The sequence below is a fragment of the Equus quagga genome, chromosome 21, assembly GCF_021613505.1.
Source record: "Equus quagga isolate Etosha38 chromosome 21, UCLA_HA_Equagga_1.0, whole genome shotgun sequence".
Taxonomy (NCBI): domain Eukaryota; kingdom Metazoa; phylum Chordata; class Mammalia; order Perissodactyla; family Equidae; genus Equus; species Equus quagga.
In genome coordinates this window covers 28,926,476-28,946,458 of record NC_060287.1, presented here as the reverse complement: position 1 = coordinate 28,946,458, position 19,983 = coordinate 28,926,476, and the positions used below count along the sequence as shown (strand labels likewise).

The window sequence follows — 19,983 nt, the reverse complement described above, 5'->3', positions numbered from 1 at the left end:
TAACTTTATATGAAGTCTGTAAACTGCCATTTCTTGAGAAAAAAGCGGTACAGATGAAAAGATGCCACTCCAAGTATTCTTATATTCTAATAGTGGAACTAAATGCATTATTATAATATTGCAAGAGTCTCTGACAGCATAGACTTTTGGATGTAAATGTGTTATGTTTATCCTTTTGTGTTCTTAAGGTTGGACTCCATGAAAGAACTGCACAAAACAAATCGACAGCAGCATGAGAAGCATCTACAAAGCCGAGTGGACTCTACCAGGGCTATTGAAAGATTAGAAGGGTCTTCTGGGGGTATTGGTGAACGGTATAAATTTTTGCAAGAAATGCGAGGGTATGTCCAAGACTTGCTTGAGTGTTTCAGTGAAAAGGTAAGAATGTAAAAATATTAATCTCTTTGAATAAGGCAAAATTAGGGAGGTCTAGGTGGCCGTGTGTAGATCATTTCTGTATTTTTCAGAAATACACTGAATATCAGCTTTAGAAGTTGAGAATATCCATTGCATTCGACTTTAGAAGTGATGAAAAGTCATGCTTCATCTTCCTCACTTCATTAGCGGCATTCTATCTTGGGGGCAATATAGTGCCTTTGTTGATGACAAAAAAAGATAACTCAGAATACATTTAAATGAGACTTTGGCAGGTCCTGCCTTAATGTAGTGGTAGATTATTGGCCTGCCCTGAATTATTAGAATATAAGGGACTCATCTGATGGAATTGTCTTTCAGTCTAAACTTCTATTTAAACTGTTTCTACAAGTAATTCCAAATATGCATAAAGTTGCAAATTTTTTATTAATTTTTATTTTTTACTCTAGATAAAGCTGGTTGTCATTGCTAATAATTTTCATCTAAGTAAGCCTATGCTTCATCCATTTCAGAAACCATTCATTGGCCATAATTTCTTTTAAGGTCTCATTTCTTCCAAGTTTATTTTTTTAGTATGATAGTCAGTTGGCACAACTTTTTGCGTTCTATTGCACCATTTATTGTTTGCATTTTTAAAATTAGCTGCATACAGAATCCCTTTTCTTCTTAAATGACCTCTTAATTGATTTTCCTTCTTTGAGATAAATGTATTGTTTGATGCATTTGTGGACATTGCAGCTTTATCTTTTTAAAAAAAAAAAAATCATGGTGCTTTGAATATCCCGTCTTTAAAGTCATGCAGGATTAGAAGACACATTTTCCCTTATTGGCTATGTGGATTAGCATAGAATCTGTAAGCATATGGTATGTTTAAATGATTATCTTAACTTTTTATTATCTCTGTTGATTACTTTAATACCCTAAAGCCAAAGGCTGGCAAAAGAACACTGCCAAACTGTATCTTCCTCGTGAATCTTAATGGTTCTAGCTGGTCTGTGGTGAGATGCAGGCTGAGACAGCATTCATCAGGTCCTCTCTGTAGAATTTATCCTCTTGATTTCTGGAGAAACAATTACAGTCTGAGCTATGGTATCTTGTGGCAGATGAGTGGCTTAGGGTGACAAGGACAGGAGTGGGAAAGAAACATAGGTTTGACTGTGCAGAGGGCTAGAGTCAAGACGGGAAGGGACTTAAGTGTCAGAGCCAGTGGTTGTGTCCTTCCTACTAATAAAGCCCTTTTGAGCCTATTGGGCATGATGGGAGCTGGTCTAATAACCTTTGTGACTAGAGAAAGGATCTTTGTCTTAAGTGATACTTTATAAGTGAGGTTTGTCCCTGTGTAGTTCTTTCTTGAAATATCTTGGACTTTGCTTTGGAACTTACTTGAGTAAACTTACTCATAATTGCAAACTGAACTCTTAAGAAATATTGACAGTAATATTCAGCTGGATTATACCATTCTTGGGTTAGAGAGACTAGTAGACATCTAGTTCATATGGTTTTTAATTGCTGACTATTTTACAAACAATTAGTAGGGTACTTACCTTGCATTGATTACCCTGTTACTAGAGAAGTTTACTTCAGATTGTGCTAATATGGTTTCACAGAGTCACTTAGGTAAATGTTTTTGGAGCATATCTTCAACCTTATATATTATACAGTGACTACATTTTAATTAAAAGATCCCCTCCTTTAAAAATGAGTATTTTATTTCATTTTGACATTTTCCTACACGTTCAGTTTTTTTAAGACTGCTCCTGAGTTAATAATGTCATAACTTGTCATCTTGGAAATATTAAGGAACATTTAGATAGATTTGAATATTTGTTTCAGTTATACTACAAAAATATTGTTTCAGAGTAAGACCATAAAAAGATAAACATTCCTTTGTTTTTCCCTCTTTTGTTATAAAAGCTGAAGTGGTTTTGAACTTAGATTTTTAATTATTTGCAGATCATTTTAACTTTCCATTGTTTTGTTTCCCTATCTTCATCTTCCTTCTTGTGTTCTTCGCCTTAAATTTGGTCTTGCAATAATAATAGTCAATAACAGTTTTAAGTTTGGAGAGGGTAAAGAAATTGTCACTGTGCATACTCTTGTGATAAATCAGTATCGTTAAGAAACATGAATAAGAGCTGAAAATGTGTTTTAGGTCTTTTTGTCTCAATGGAATTTTCTCTGGGCTTTGTTAAAAGGCATTTCAGTTACCTAAACAGGAAAATTACGTTATCAGGATTTTAAGTAGAAATTGAATAATTCTGTCTCGTGCAACCTGAGGTGTGTAGCTCTTGCAGCAGAGGACTGTCAGCGGTGTCCAGGGCTCCAGGACTCCCGTTAGGCACATAGGTACATTTGTCTGCAGTCTTGCATGGTTTGAAAAAAAATGAGGGGGTGGTGAAGTGTAAGTTACAATGATAATGGCAGTAATTGCTTAGAAAATGGATTATAGCTCATTTTAAAGATAGTGTCTCTGGGCTCAGCTGTCAAAAATAATCAGTGCACATTTGGGGACATTGTTGCCCATGCTGTGGCATATTCAAGAAGAAAATTACTCCGTCAGTTTGACCTTCTGTAAACATTTGCTACTTTGCAATGGAATCGTGCAAGTGTATGAAATTGCTTTTATTACAGACATCTTTGTATTCCACCTGCCTTTTTTTGTTTTCCATTTGCAGTCTGTTCAGTTCAGGAAGCTGCTATAACACTTGGTGCCAGTATTCCCAAACTCTAAGTAGTAATGTGTTTTCCATTTGCACTAACCATCAGGAAACTAGAATTTCTGGTTTCCTCAGGTATGTGTAGTGGTCATTAGTGTTTTGTGAAAGTTTCATAGCATTTGGTTATAACATAAGGTATTTATAAAGAGAAAGTTTTCTGTTTTTTTCTTTCTAAATCAGGTCTCATTCTATAACCTTTTGTATTCCATATGAACCAAGTGAATGCTCAGCTATGGATAGTAACCTGGAAAAACTTATTGACTTTGTAAACTGACAATTCATGTGAAGAGTTTTATTATTTTATTACACAATAGGGAAAAATTTATTACATAATAGATCTTTCTGAGTTTGAGATGTATTGATTTTAGACAGGTTAGTGATAGCTAGAAATTTTATTTGCCTTATTAATGTAAATAAATGCAGTTTACATTTAAAATGTATAATAAAGCTACAAAATAGTGTAAGGTTACTGTAAGGTACTTGGTGCAAAGGAGTGGCAGGGCAATTTAAGTGTCCAAAATTGGTCAGTTAGCAGACCCCTGTTCTTAATAGAACTGTGCGTATTTTTGATATCATACAGCAATAATGGTTTATTTTAAACTACAAAAATTGTGAGGGAGAGATCATGCTGCTGGAAAACTAAAAATGGACTTTAAAAAACTTCCAAGTACTTTATTCTAAAAGAAAAGCACTAAAATTTTTGACATTTCTTTACTTGCTCTCTTTACTAATATTGAAGTGTTAAGTTTCCTAACCAAACTTTTGCTCCAATAACTAGGCACTGGACATTATAGCTCTGTGTATGGATTAAGAGAAGAAGTGATGTTTCCTAAACATCGTAAAACTGAATTGTGCTTGTGTCCCAAAGGGAATTCATGATCATGATCCGTAGAGGGTACTTTTTCAGAAATCCGGAAATAGTATGGAACCCTCAAATAAGGAAGCAGCTGAGGAGTTTGGTGTTACGGAGTGTGTTGTATTTTTACAGGTGCCACTGATTAATGAACTTGAATCAGCAATACATCAGCTGTACAAACAGCGAGCTTCCCGCCTTGTCCAAAGACGACAAGATGATATTAAAGATGAATCTTCGGAGTTTTCAAGCCATTCAAGTCAGTCCATCTTGAAGGTTTTTATTATTCATTAAACAACCTTGTTTACTTAGTACAGCCTAATTGAAAATTAGAGATCTCAGAGCGTTGTTTTTTTTTTTTAAAGAAATAAATTTCCCTGCTCTTGTGTCAGGTAGATCTAAAAATTATAACAGCATGTACTTGGATTGTGTTTAAGAATATATAGCTTCTCAAAGGAGCTCAAAAACATGTACTAATATTCTATCAATCTTATTCTTCTTTGGGTGTATTTTTTCATTCTTTAGAGTTTAGACAAAGACATAAGTATTTTATGTTAAAACCACTATCTCTTTGGCCCTAGATGATTTCCCCACCATTTCCATCCTGTTCATAACACCACTACAAATGCTATTGTTGACCACAGTGAAAGATTTTGAGTTTAGGGACTGGGGAATTTTGGGGGGGGGGGGGGGGTTATTATATAACAAGTGATACAACTCCAAGGTTAGGGGACTAATTTTTAGCTTCACCCCTTGGATAAGGCAAAATTTTTTGTATTTAAAAATTTTTTCTATTTTCTAGTTTGCCTTATATATTGGGTTTTTTAGTAAGTCAACTGATGCCTGCAATTCTTGAAATTTTAGTGAAAAAATTTAGAAATTGAATTTATATTCTTTTCATTATGATGTATATGGAAAACCAAAATTAATTGGAAACCTCTTATTAACTAGTTTAGTTAAGATGCTTTAATCAGACCTTTTAAACCATTTAATTCCATTTTTCCATTGCCCTTCATATTCTTGGGTGCCCTAATAGGAATTTTCCTAGCATGGATTTCTTGTGGCTTCTTTTGTCATCTCTTTGTTCCCTATGTCAGCAGTTCTCAAATAGAAGTGTCTATCAGAATTACCCATGGTATTATTTAAAATGCAGATTTCCTGGTCCTATCCCCAGAGATTCTGTCTAGGTCCTGGATAGTGTCCAGTAATCTGCATGTTAAACAGCCACCCTGGATGATCCAAGTGCAAAGGGCCCTAGTGTTATTCTTTCTGAAAACCATCCTTTGTCATTCAGGGTGTCCTCTAAATTAGATAGACATTGGATCCCTGAGAAGGCATCCTCCTGTATGTTGGATGGGTTTTGGAGCACCGTAAAGAGATGGTAATGTGGCCCTCAGAGCTGATTCTGACTCAGACGTGAGCCATGAGAATGGCTTTGACCTCCTCTTGTTGCCACAAAAGCTTAAATTGGATTATTGCTGTATTGGGCAGGCACCTAAATGACTAATGCATCCCTCCCAGATCACTTTTGATCCAGACAGAACCAGATTTCTGGGGCAGATTACAGGTAACCATTATACCTATGAAGCGAAGTAATTTCCTTTTAAGTTAAATGGTTTATGTGAGCTATGCATCTTATTAAGTACTTTTCTTGCCCATAATCTGTTCTTTATAATTTGAAGCTATTTACTTACTGTGGAATTCAAATAAGGGGTGAATGATGTATGTTAATTAGACTGAGATTTGGAAAGAAATCGAAAGATAATGAGAAAGTGAAAAATACTGCCCTAGAGGGAGTATTCATTAATTGCCAAAGATTTGAGGAAAATTACTTGGGACACTGAAGTATCAATTCTATTTCTGATCTCTTTTTAAAGAAACAAAAAAGCCTGAAATCCATCTGTTCAGATTTATAAACACCACAATTACTGCATATAGTTCTTACAGAATTGAAGGAGGCTGTCACTTGAGTTATCTACTCATATCTCCCTCAATGCGTATTTTATAAAATCTATAAACATAGCATCATTGTAAATCTTTATTAGAGTAATAAATATTCTTTAAAATATTTCGGTAATGAAAGATCCCTCTTAAAGAGAGGAGTCATTTCTGTTTGGGATTTTTTAGTTAATTCATCTATGGTGTGTAGTGAACCCACAGTTGAGGTAGGGCTGGGGCATTTTTCTTATTTACTCTACTAACCTTTCTTCATAATTAGTGAACTCTGGAACAATCTTACTTCCTAATATCTGAGCTGTTGTGAAATAGGAATGAAAAACTCAGTAAGAAAGTCAATTTTTAAAAATAGTAGTGTCTAGGATAGTTAGGCTACACTGAAGTAGAGAGCTACTTTTTGGTTTTATCTTTTCTGTTGCTGCTATTGGTGACACATTTCTGATACCAGGGAACAAATATGCCAAAGGCTTAAAGTGATGTCTTTCATTTTGCATGTGATTTCCCCCCTCCTGTCTCTTGGGTTGTTTGATTGCCATTTCTACCTCATATATTACAGAATACCTTTATAGTGTGGAACTGAAATATAGAAATCAGGGAAGTATTGCAGACAGATGTTTTCCCCACTCCTCCTTCTACCCTAGGCAAGAGACTAGAGGACTCTTCTCTGGAGAAAGAGAATGGGTCCAGAGAAAAGACCCTGAGACACTAACATCTGGGGACCCCCAACGCAAGAGTTGACTTTCTACCCAGTAATGTGACGGAGATGCCTTTGTTAGACAAATCCTACCTGTTGTCCACAGAATTTCCAGTCTTGTTGTTATGTATGAGGTAGTTAATGATCATCAGAGAGTCCAACACAAGCAATGGAACCAGAGGGACTGAGGGAACAAAGACAATGCAGGTGGCAGAAGAAAATTTAAAACGTCATTGATATTCTCAGGGGGATAACAGAGGGTATCCGACACATAACACAAGTAGAGGATGCTATAGAAAAGGAACGTTCTAAGAACAAGAACCTTTATGTCTTGGAAACTGAAAATATGGTAACTGAAATAGAAATTTAAATAGGAAAGTTAGAAGCTAAAGCTAGAAAATTGTCCTAAAAAGTTAAAAAAGAGAGAGAAAATAGGGAAAATAAGAAATAAAGAAGTTGTGCTTTGAAAGAGTAGTGTTTGAGAAAACATAAGGTGGTCTTACTCGGATATGATTTTCAGTCTACATGTTGATTCTGCCCTTAAACATAGTAATAGAGAATAAATTTCTGCAAAGCAAAATTAGAATAAAATAGATTAGTAAATGCAACAAAGCTTTTTTCTCATCCTCCCTGTGTTTCTTTGCTGTCATTTCATATCATTCAGCATGTGATGCTCAAGTTCTTCTTCCTTAAAAAAATAATCTATTGTTTTTCTCTTTGAACAGGTAATTTAGATTTTTAATTTTTGGTCATCATGATAGCATAAACTAGTTCTGTTACTTAGAGTAAAACCTGATTAAACTCAGTTGCCTTTGTGTAGCGTTGTTGAACTCTCCGTTAATTTTTCTATTCCTTTTCATGGGAACATGGAATAATAGTGAGATTTGCTCTAAACTAGCAAACTGTCTGGTTTACCACTGACTGCAGAATCCTGCTGTTGAGATTAGCAAGCAGTCCGTCATTATGGCTTATTCTGTGCAAACTCTTTCCTCAAGGTTGTTGAAGGAAGGCTTTTAATTTTAACCATTATTGTTTTACAGATAAAGCTTTGATGGCACCAAATCTTGATTCCTTTGGACGAGATCGGGCACTGTATCAAGAGCATGCAAAACGTCGGATTGCAGAACGGGAGGCCAGGAGGTAATTCTAAAAATGCTGTCTTTTGGTTGGTTTGTGAAGGGAGCAATGTCTTTGTTGTGGTTTGCGAACTTGACGTTTGTTGTTTAGGACTCGTCGTAGACAAGCCAGAGAGCAAACCGGTAAGATGGCAGATCACCTTGAAGGCCTTTCCAGTGATGATGAAGAAACTTCTACAGATATTACAAATTTCAATCTGGAAAAAGGTTAGACACTTATTTGGAAATGAAATTTATTGTCAATTTGGTTTCTACTTAGATGTGGTTTTTACCATGAAATAATTTGAAGTTTCATGGCGTCTGCATTAGAACTAGGCACCTTTTTCTTCATTGTTAAAACTTACACTCATTTTTATTAATAAATACCTTGATAGTTCTCAGAAATAGTGGTAACACCTTGTCGTGGGGTTTATTTAGTATTCACATAGTAAATGACATTATTCTTAAGCATTGTAGAATTTTAAGTGACAGATGTGTCGGATTCCAAGGGCAGCCCTGATGCAGCATGTCCGGTCTAGAAAAGTAAAACTTGGCAGTAGGACACTCAGCCCTGAAGGAAATTCCTGATTTTGGGAGTCCCCACTAATTTCAACCAAGAGAATTAGTTGGTACTATGTGCCAGGCATTTCCAGAAGGATCCCCAAATAAAAGTCTTCATTTTCCACTGTTGGCTATAATTATTTGGAATTATATTGGTTGCAAGCCATTTGGAACTTAGTCAGAGAAACTTATTTTTCTCCCACTTTTTAGAGTGAACATTTCTAAACATACAGAAAATTTGAAAGAGTGGCACAGTGATCACTCATGTATCTATCACCCAGATTCAACAATTCTACCATCAGTTAACCAAGTTTGCCTTAACTCTATATATCGATATGTGTGCCTTTTGCTGAACCATTTAAAAGTAACTTATAGACATCATGGCACTTCCCTCTAAAAACTTTAGCATGTGTCTCCTAAAAACAAGGGTATTTTTCTACCTAATCACAATACCATTATCACGCCTAAGAAAATTAACTATCGGCCAGCCCCGTGTCTGAATGGTTAAGTTGGCACACTCCACTTTGGCGGCCCAGGGTTCACCGATTCGAATCCTGGGTGCAGACCCACACACTGCTCATCAAGCCATGCTGTGGCAGCGTCCTGCCTAGAAGAGCTAGAATGACTTAGAGCTAGGGTCTACAACTATGTGCTGGGGCTTTGGGGAGAAGGAAGAAACAAAAGAGGAAGATTGGCAACCGATGTTAGCTCAGGGCCAATCTTTCTCACCAAAAAACAACAAAAAGGAAAATTAAAATTTTTAAATATCATTTCTGTATTCAGTTTTCCTCAGCAGCCCCCAAAAAACACTTTTTGACTCTTTTTCTGGGTTGTTCTATTTTCTAAACCAGGATCCACACAAGGTTCCTGCCCTGTATTTGGTTGTTACATCTTTTTATCTAGAATTAATGAATATCCACGGCTACCTTATACATACACACCGCCCCTATTACTTACTTGTTTAAGACATTACTTTTGAAGAGACCAGGCCACTTGACTTGCAGAACGTCCTACATTCTGTATTTGTCTGTTTCCTTGTGGTATTAAGGAAACTTGTTCTTCCATTCACTGTATTTCTTGTAAACTGAAATTTAGGTCTGAAGCCTTGATTAGATTCAGGTTAAACCTTTTTTTGGCAAGAATATTTCATGTAAGATTGCATAATATCACATCACCAATGTTAGATTGTTCCACTATTAGCAATGTTAATTAAGATTGATTAAGTTGTCACACTAGGTCTCTCCATTATAGAGATCCCCTTTCCCAAGTCATGGGAGGCATCAAATAACCTTTCACTTAAAGATCCTAGCATCCATTGCTGATACTTTTCTAGGTCAGTTACTGCAATCACCAACAGACTTTGAAAGAAGCAATATGATTGGTTACTGATTAAGATGCACATCTGTCATTTACACAGTGATTTGTGGACTGAAGAGTTAGCAGCAATTACTCCAGTTAATCTACCATGGTAACTGAAATTTGATCTGAGTTGTTGGGGGACAGGCGTTATTTAACTGAAGTGTGATAACAGAAAATGGTACATATTGGAACCGTGTGAAATGAAGACCACCTGTACTTGGGTTTGCATAAAAGACATTTGGAATCTAAACTTATCTCTGTTTATCCTTTCTTTTCTTTCTTTTTTGTTTTTATGGTGAGGAAGACACCCTGAGCTAACATCTGTTGCCAGTCTTCCTCTTTTGCTTGAGTAAGATTAGCCATGATCTAGCATCTGTGTCAGTCTTCCTCAGTTTTGTGTGTGGGATGCTGCCACAGCATGGCCTGATGAGCAGTGTGTAGGTGCATGCCTGGGATCCAAACCCATGAACACTGGGCCACTGAAGCGGAGCACACAGTCTTAACTGCTAACCACCAGGCTGGCCCCAAGTTTATCCCTTCTTTTAAATTGCAATTAACAATTATTTATTTGTTAATAAGTCTGTCTTATTGATACTCAAGCTACAAAGAAAACGCTGAAAATATTGAACTGTGTTTTTTCTCCTGCATACTAAATTATGGTTCTCTGTGTGGTTTTTTTGTTATTGTTTTTTTAGATCGCATTTCAAAAGAATCCAGCAAAGTTTTTGAAGATGTCCTTGAGAGTTTCTATTCAATTGACTGTATTAAATCCCAGTTTGAAGCCTGGCGTTCAAAATACTACATGTCCTACAAGGATGCTTACATTGGCCTTTGTTTGCCGAAGTTGTTCAACCCCCTCATAAGGCTGCAGCTTCTCACTTGGACTCCTCTTGAGGTGGGTGGCTTCTGTCACTGTTAGAAAGCAGTATAACATGATGCCTGGGTGATTTTAATCTCAAAGCTGGAGATAGAAGCTTAAGCAAAGTATGTTTCAGGGGAGATAGGGCATGGGGCTGTAAGTGATACAGATTGTAGCTATAATTGGTACAGAAAGATCTTAGGATCTTTCCTTTTATGCTCCCTCCCTTCTCAAGAGAGCTGTCTATTGTTTTTCAATTTATATACAATACCTTTTGCAGTCAACTAAGATTATATGTAATGACACTGGGATATGAACATAACTGAATGGTAAGAACTTGGTCCTTTGATCCCAGAATACCTTAGAATCTCATGGGAAAGCTCACTGAGGCAGGTGTGAAATGAGGACCTGAACTAGGTCAGTGGAAATGGAAATTGGGAGGAGGAGGCAAATTGATAAAGTTAGGAATCAGTAGCAACTATTGGCCTGGGACATAAGGGAGGAGACTAGAATTGACTAGATACGTCTAGTGGTCATGTTTAAGATATGGTTTTGGAACTCACCAACCTATGGGTGGAGCTGTGGGCATGAATGAGATAGGCTGGGTTGAATGTGTAAACTATAAGGAAAAGAGGGCTGAGGTTGAAACCATGGAAACAACTGAAAAAAAAGTGAGCTCTGGGAACCATTCAGCTCCCAGCTCCCAGGTACTCTTTGCCAGATCTTGTGGAGTTTTACCCTGTGTGTGTGTGTCTTAGCGTACAGCATAAGCTCAAGGGGACTTGTGTACATTCAGGAGTTCTCTTTCCGTGTAGCCCTCTCCTCTGCCCACAGCTTGCAGCTGTCCCAGCCTTCCTGGACTCCAACTTCTGTCTCCTCAACCAGCACGACTGTGCTCTGCTTGTGATCCCCCAGCTGCTCTGCTCTCCTGGCCAGGAGCTCGCCTCATTTAATTCCCTTCTTTCAGGGGTCATAGTCTTGTACTGCCTGTGGTCCATTGTCTGAAAATAGATGTTTCATATGTTTTGTCCAGTTTTTAGTTGTTTATGACTGAAGACTAAACCCACTTCCTCTTGCTCTTATCCTGGCTAGAAGCAGAAGTGGCCACTATTTTAAATGTTTGTATAACCTTTTCAATATTCTCTAGGCAAAATGTCGTGACTTTGAGACTATGCTGTGGTTTGAATCTTTGCTGTTTTATGGTTGTGAGGAACGAGAGCAAGAAAAAGATGATGTTGATGTTGCGCTGTTGCCTACCATTGTGGAAAAGGTGATTCTTCCTAAACTAACAGGTAGAGATTTCTGAACTGAATATTCAAACACATGGGTTTCTCAAATCTATTTTTAAGATTTTTTTTAAGTTAGCATGTATTTCCCCATAGAGATTACATTATAAATGATTAAGTTACAGCCGGGCCCAGAGATGGCTAAAAGGTAGACGTCTCTTAACCTAGGACTTGCAGACTACCTTGGGGCAGTCCATGGAGACAGTAACTGATCCACAGGCGAATTGTAGAGACTCTTAAAGACTGCCTGAAGCAAAAGTGAATACATAGCTGGGGGGGCTATGCATTTTTCTGGGGAGCAATTTCATTATTTTCATCAATTTCTCACAAGAGATTAGGAAACATTGAGACAAGAACCTATTTATGATATTAAAAGTAAGTTTCGAGTTTGGTTAGAAATTCTTGATGCTGGGACAACATGTCCTAGGATATGGAAACTCTTTTTCCCCCCATCTTTACTTTCACTGAGTGGCAGAAAGTAAGAGGAATCTATCTTCTCTCCGTATTTGCCTAATCTGCAACATTTCCACAGTTAATAGAACAAAGATGACTGAAGGTTATTCTCTCTAAAGAGAGAAAAAATAAATCAGGATTGGCGTTTCTAAGTTGAGGACTGCTTAACATCAGATTTAAGTGCGCTGCAATTTACTTCTGTATCTCAGCACATCCTACTTTTTTTCAATAGTGATAGCTGAAAATATGTGGGACCCTTTTTCTACAACACAGACTTCAAGAATGGTTGGAATTACACTAAAATTAATAAATGGATATCCTTCCGTAGTGAATGCAGAAAACAAAAATACACAGGTAATTTAATTATTATCTATGAAAGGTTTGTGTTTTGTTTTTTGAGTTTTACCATCTCCTTTTGAAAATCAGCAAGAGTTGAGAAAAATAAGTGGTTAGGTTCTAAGCCAACCTGAAAATCTGATTCTCCCACGTGGGTCATCCAATCCTTTATAGCCTGAAATATACAAAATTTGAGATAGTAGTTTTTAGTTTGAAATATGTATACAGAGGATAATATTACTCGTCTAAGACAGCCTCCCGCTTGTCCTGTTCTCTCATCCTCACCGCCACACCCACACTCCCAATCGGACTAATCAAACATTCCTTTAAGAACTCGTTTTTTAGAAAAAAGAAAAGTGTAAAACTAGTAGAATGGGTAATGATGATTTAAATGCTAAAACATTTGAACAGCATTTAATACCACTAAGATTGTTTTTTAACTAGTTCCCAAACTTCAAATTTCTGCCATCCCTCAGTGTGCATTCTTATGAGCTATTTTGACACTGGAAAAGGTGCTCATTATCACTGTTGTATTTTCACTGACTTCATTTTGAGAAGAACCGGATTATGTGTCTGGTCTTAAAAATCTTTATATGGTAGATTAAGGGGTTGAAAGAGCTCTGAATGGCTTTATTGCTTGGTAATTGATGAGGGGTGAACTAAGAATTGTAAGTATTAAAGATCTTAGGGCCTTCACTGAAGAAAGTAAAAAATTAGAGAAGACAGTTCACTCAAAATTGAATACTCAATTACTTATATGATTTGGCATATAGCTGATTTTTATTTTCTAAAAGTTAACTTTCATTATAACCCTTGTTAAAATGTGTGATCTATTTTTAACTTTTTAGGTATACCTAAAAGCACTTCTACTGAGAATGAGGAGAACTTTAGACGATGATGTATTCATGCCCTTATATCCCAAAAAGTAAGTAACTCTTAAGAACACTAAAGATGATGATATTCTCCATTATCTTCCAGAGAAGGCTTCTTAAATTCTGGAAAAACTAAAGGTAGTTTGAAATATAAACTTTACCTATGTAGTGTAAACCTGTAGCCCAAAGAGACTAGCTCAGTGGGATAAATCGTTCCCTTAAGCAGAATAAAGCAAGTAATGCTCTTTGTTCTCCCTTATTATCTCAGAATAAATTTCCGTTACCTTTTAAACTTACTATGTTCTGGAATGTAATTGTTTGAAAACTTGAAAAATTACTTAATTCTTTGGTTCACCTATTTTACTTGCTGAAATCTTTTCTTCTGGGAATCAGATGGCACTAACATTTAAAACATTTGATGATGGTGTGTTTCCCCTTTTTTCTTAGTGTCTTGGAAAATAAAAACTCTGGGCCTTACTTGTTTTTTCAACGACAGTTTTGGTCTTCAGTTAAGGTATGTGTCTGTAGGCTGTCTAAAAGACTTCAGGTTTTGTTTGACTTCATATATTATATTTTGAAAAGTTTTTAAATATTTGATTAAGTAACTCCATACGCTTAGATCTTCTATCTACACTCTCCATTTTACAAACTAATTTTATTCCAAGTTTATTTAGGTTTCATGTTTCCACAGGAGAAAATAAATTCTGAGTTCTAATGTTAGATCCAGGGTAGCCAACAAAATGCCTTGCTAAACCACAGTAAATTTATTCAGCAAATAAAGAGTGCCAGGTACCCTTCTAAGTTGGGGGATACAACACTGAGTAAGATAGAAGTGGAGCCTTCATGGAGCTCATAATCCAGCACAGTTGACAGAGAGCAAATAAGTACTCTCAGGTGTGAGCAATTATGAAAGGAGAAATTCAAGGTGGTACGGGAACACAGGCAAGGGGCGCAGAGGCCTTGACTGGTGAGTCACAGAAGATCCCCTTCCACCCTGAGGAAGTGACATTTAGGTTATTAGACCAGAAGAATAAATAAGAGTTGGCCCAGAGGTGAGGGAGAGCAGGGTACATTAGAAGAACTGAGAAAAGTCCCGGATGGCTAGAGTAAGGGAGGAGATAAGCAGTCCAGATGATACAGGAGCTATAATTTACATGTAGATGTGTAACCTCTACCCAAATCAACATGTGTAATACTTGCTCCATCTCCCAGAATTCCCCAAGCCCACCTCTACATCCTGGCCCTTTCTGCTGTCCTGTGGTTTTCTTTGTGAGAATGTCAGGAGTGGAATTATGTACTAGCTAGCCTTTGAGTCTGGCTTCACTCACTTAACATAATGCGTTTGAGATTTATCAGTTTTCTGTTATCGGTGATGCATTCCTTTTTATTGCTAAGTAGTATTCCATTGTATAGTGGGTATACCACAGGTTTTTTATTTTGTTTTGTTTTTGTATTCCTTCCCCAATGGAGAGACATTGGATTGTTTCCAGTTTGGAGTAATTATGAATAAAGTTGCCATAAGTGTTTGGATATAGGTTTTTCTGGATATATAAGTTTGTATTTCACTTGGATAAATACCTTAGGCAAAGGTGTTTTCCAACCAACAATATATTAGTGTTCTAGTTATTTAGTTATTCCTCATTCTCACCACACATCACACTTGGTATTGTCAATTTATTTATTTATTTATTTAAAAGATTTTATTTTTTCCTTTTTCTCCCCAAAGCCCCCTGGTACATAGTTGTATATTCTTCGTTGTGGGTCCTTCTAGTTGTGGCATGTGGGACGCTGCCTCAGCGTGGTTTGATGAGCAGTGCCATGTCCTCACCCAGGATTCGAACCAATGAAACACTGGGCTGCCTGCAGCGGAGTGCGCGAACTTAACCACTCGGCCACAGGGCCAGTCCCTATTTATTTATTTTTTTAAAAAATCATTCTGCTAGGTATATAGTGGTATCACAGTATGATTTTAATTTTCATTTCCCTAATGACTGATGATGTTGAGCATGTTTTCATTGGCTTATTTGCTATTTGTATATATTCTTCGGTGAAGTATCTCCTCAAATCTTTTGCTCATTTTTTAAAATTGGGTTTTCTTACTGAGCTTTGAGTTCTATATTCTGGATACAGGGACTTTATCAGATCTATTATTTGCAAAGAGGCTGTTTTTTTCTTCCTAGTCTGTGGCCTGTCTTATTTCTCTTAACAGTCTTTCAAAGTGCACAAGTCCTTCATTTTGATGAAGTCCAGTTTATCACTTTTTCCTGTTATGGATCATGCTTTAGGCATCATATCTAAGAAATCTTTGTTGGGGTCGTCCCTGTGGCCGAGTGGTTAAGTTTGTGCACTCTGCTTCACCAGCCGAGAGTTTCCCAGGTTCAGGTCCTGGGCGCAGACATGGCACCACTCATCAGGTCATGCTGAGTCCACGTCCCACATGGCACAACCAGAGGCACACACAACTAGAACATACAACTATGTCTGGGGGGGCCTTTGGGAGAAGAAAAAAAAGAAATCTTTGTCTAACAGAAGGCCACAAAGTTTTTCTCCTGTCCTTCTAGGCATTTCATAGTTTCAGGTTTTGTATATTTAAGCCTGTGATCCACTTTGAGTTTATTTTTACATACGACGTGAGGCCTGGATTGAAGTTCATTTGTTCCAGCACTGTTTGTTCAGACTTTTTCTTTATTGAATTGTTTTTGTACTTTTGTCAAAAATCAGTTGACCATGTATGTATGGGTCGTGGAAGGGTTCTCAGCAGGGGAGTGACATGAATACATTGCCATTTTTAAGACTTCTCTGGCTGCTATGTGGAGATAATGCATCTGAATAGATAAGGACAGTAATAGTGAAGATGGGGATTAGTATATATTTACTGCAAGCACTGTGCCACACCTTTTATATGGATTATTATCTTGCTGAATCCTCACAACAATCCCATGAGCTAGACACTATTATTCTCACTGTACTGATGGGACAGTGAGGCACAGAATAAGCTGCTCAGGGCCATTCCTTTGTTAGTGGTAGAGGTGGGAGTCTACCTCAGGCCAGTCTGACTCCTCAGCAGCTCTTTTCGGCGGGGCTTCTGTAAAGGAATTAATACCTAATGCCCTAAAGCCTCTGTTGTGTATGATGAATTCTCTTCTTTCCTGTGTGTCTAGAGAGGTACTTGCTGTGCACCATCCTTGGGAACCATAAGTAAAGAGTCACAGAACCCTGCTTGGGAAAGACTAGTCCAGAGCTCATGCTCCTAATCACTTGAGTAGCTGCAAGGTCCAGGAAGAGATGATGGCAGCCTAGATTAGGGGAGGCCGCAGCAGGAACTGAGAGAAATGCACAGAATGGGTGGAGGTGGGGTCACACAGCTTGAGGGAGAGGTCAAGAATGACTCCAGGCTTCTGGCCTGATCAGTTGGTTGGTCAGCGTTACCGTTTACTGAGATGAGAAGTACTAGGAAACTTAGAACATTTTGTGGTGGGATGGGCTGGGGGCTTCCATTTTATATGTACTGAGCTTGAATAGTTTGAGATGTCCAAGCGACACGGCTCAGTTTAGGTTCATGAGATCCAGTAGGCATGCAGTATTGTAGTCAAAAAAAGAATTTCCGAGGCCGGTCCCATGGCTGAGTGGTTAAATTCTCTCGCTCTGCCTTGGTGGCCCAGGATTTCGCGGATTCGGATCCTGGGCGCGGACATGGCACCGCTTGTCAGGCCACATTGAGGCGACGTCCCACATGCCACAACTAGAGTGACCCACAACTAAAATATATACAACTATGTACTGGGGGGATTTGGGGAAGAAAAAAAAAGAAGCGTGCACACGCACAAAAAAAACACAACTAGAAGGACCCACAACTAAAAGTGTACAACTATCTACTGTGGGGATTTGGGGAGAAAAAGAAAAAAAAAAAAGGAATTTCCGTCTTTTTGGGTAGTCATTGGACCAGCTTAGGCACGATTGTGAGTGGAGGACATGTATCTAAGAATCAGTACTTGCCCGGTAGCACTTTCTGTAATGGTGGAAAATGTTCTATGTTTGCATTGTCCAATACAGCAGCCACTAGCTCCATGTGGCTTTTAGAATTTTAGTTAATTAGTTAATTTTAATTATTTAATTAAATGTACATTAATTAAAATTTAAAATTCAAATCCTCAGTCATTGTAGGAAAATTGGGACCTTTAAAACTGCTTATTAGTACTTCAGCAAGACACAGTCCACCGAATTTCATAAGATGTTTTACTGTTTAATTCACTTTGTACTTAATTTAATTGCTTAACATTGCCTGTCAATAATTTTTTTTTTTCCTTCTATAAAACTAAACTTATAGAAACAGAGATCAGATTTATGGTCGCCACAAGCAGGGAGTAGGGGGTGGAGGGGTTGAGTGAGAGGGGTCAAAAGATACAAACTTCCAGTTAGAAGATAAATAAGTCCTGGGGTTGTAATGTACAGCATGGTGACTAGAGTTAACAGTACTGTATTATATATTGAAAAGTTGCTAGATCTTACAATTTCTCATCACAAGTGGAAAAAAAATTGTAACTATAAGGTGAGGGATGTTAACTAACTTTGGTAACCATTTCACAATATATACTTATATCAAATCATTATGTTGTAGACTTTAAAGTTATATATATGTATAGTGTTATAATTAAACTTATACAGTGTTATATGTCAATTATATCAATAAAACTGAGAAAAATAATTGTTTTTTCTTCTTTCTAGCTATTAGGGAATTTTCTTCAGTGGTATGGCATTTTCTCAAATAAAACTCTTCAGGAGTTATCAATAGATGGTTTATTAAATAGATACATTCTCATGGCTTTCCAGAATTCAGAATATGGAGATGACAGCATCAAAAAAGCCCAAAATGTGAGTTGACACATATTGTAGTTTTTAAAGTGCATAAGCTAAAATGAATTAAATTTTCTTTGTTTAAAGGGAGATTTGAGGGGCCAGCCCCATGGCTAAGTAGTTAAGTTCGCATGCTCTGCTTCAGCGGCCCGGGGCTTCACCGGTTCAGATCCTGGGCATAGACGTGGCACCGCTCATCAAGCCATGCTGAGGTGGCGTCCCACATGGTACAGTCAGAAGGACCTACAACTACAATATACAATTATGTACTTGGGGGGTGCTTTAGGCAGAAGAAGAAGAAGGAAAAAAAAAAAAAGAAGATTGGCAAAAGATGTTAGCTGAGGTTCCAATCTTTAAGAAAGAGAGATTTGAGAATTTTATGGAAACTCCCTTGATTATTGAATTTGGTGTAATGTTGAAAATCAGTTTGTCTCCCAGGTAGTTAAACCCCCTTAGCATTTTTTATATAAGAATTCATATTGTTATACATGTTTATCTATCCTTCCGTCTGTCTATATCAGTATTTTCATAGGCAGTAATAAAAGTTTTAATTTCAGAATAATAATTTTTTAACAGTTGAATGAATGCTATTTTGTGTTACTAAACAAATGGTCTCCTTTCTCATTTAAGAACTAATTTTACTTAATATTATTTTTTTCTACTTTAAATATGTGAGTTACCCAATTTGATCTTTTTTGAAACAATCACAAAATTAAAATTTGCAAGTACAGTACAAAGAGTTTTTTTCCCTGAACCATGTCAGAGTCTCTGACATGATATCCCCCACCCTCAAATATTTCTGTGTCTTTTCCTTATAAACATGCATATTCTTCAGCATGATTATAATATAACCATCAACATCAGGGAATTAACATTTATAGGTTACTGTCACCTAATCCTTATACTCCTCTTCAGGTTTTGTCAGTTATCACAATAATATCCATCATTGGTAAAAGAAATTCCTGATCATCCTTTGCATTTAATTGTCATGTCTTTTTAGTCTTTCCTTGTCTTGAAGTCTTTCCTTGCCCTTCATAACCTTGACACTTTTGAAGATGATAGGCCAGTTATTTTGTAGAATGTCTCTCAATTTTGGTTTGTCTGCTAATCTCTCATGATTAGATTCAGATTCTGCATGTTTGGCAGGACTTTCCTGGATTTCATTAGTAGGAGTCCCTTCAAGTTGACTTCTTTGACCTTCTGGCATGTCCTCTCATTTTGAGGAGCTCTTTCTTACTTTCTGGCACACCATGTTGCATTCTCATCTTGTGTTTGCTCAGCTCCAGCCCTGAAATCAGTCATTTCTCCAAGCATCCCTGAGTTCTTTGTGGGGAACCGTTTCTACCTTCTTGGACTGACACCGCTTACTAAGCTGCACTTTCCTGTGTGCAAATCAGCCATTCCTTGCTTGGATTTTATACTGCAGCTGTGTCCTCTTCACCCTGTGTAGGCTCTTGCCCCAGGCTGACCCTCTGGTGTGATGCTGTCTTCACCCCACTCTGGGCCAGCATGGCTCCCACTGCTGGCATGAATGCCTACTAACTGAGTTGTTCAGCATAGGGAGGGGTTACAACATATGTTTTTATATCAAAAGCTGCTGGTAAAGGACAATTCAGTTCGTTTAGGGCTTCCTGGAAGACTGGAAAATGAAGCAATTGGTTGTCAATTTGATCTCCCTAATTTGCTTAAATAT

General features: G+C 37.4%; 1 protein-coding gene across 1 annotated transcript in view; it reads left to right on the top strand.

Moving 5' to 3' along the window:
• The window catches only part of LOC124231372 (PAX3- and PAX7-binding protein 1), a 34,924-nt gene that overhangs the window by 11,542 nt on the left and 3,399 nt on the right, over positions 1-19,983 (top strand). Inside the window, exons 7-16 of the mRNA XM_046648153.1 lie at positions 189-378; positions 4,081-4,204; positions 7,636-7,735; positions 7,823-7,938; positions 10,326-10,525; positions 11,637-11,781; positions 12,461-12,582; positions 13,413-13,489; positions 13,884-13,950; positions 18,162-18,308. Of these exons, the coding sequence (XP_046504109.1) occupies positions 189-378; positions 4,081-4,204; positions 7,636-7,735; positions 7,823-7,938; positions 10,326-10,525; positions 11,637-11,781; positions 12,461-12,582; positions 13,413-13,489; positions 13,884-13,950; positions 18,162-18,308 (1,288 nt within the window). The remainder of the gene's footprint in view (positions 1-188; positions 379-4,080; positions 4,205-7,635; positions 7,736-7,822; positions 7,939-10,325; positions 10,526-11,636; positions 11,782-12,460; positions 12,583-13,412; positions 13,490-13,883; positions 13,951-18,161; positions 18,309-19,983) is intronic.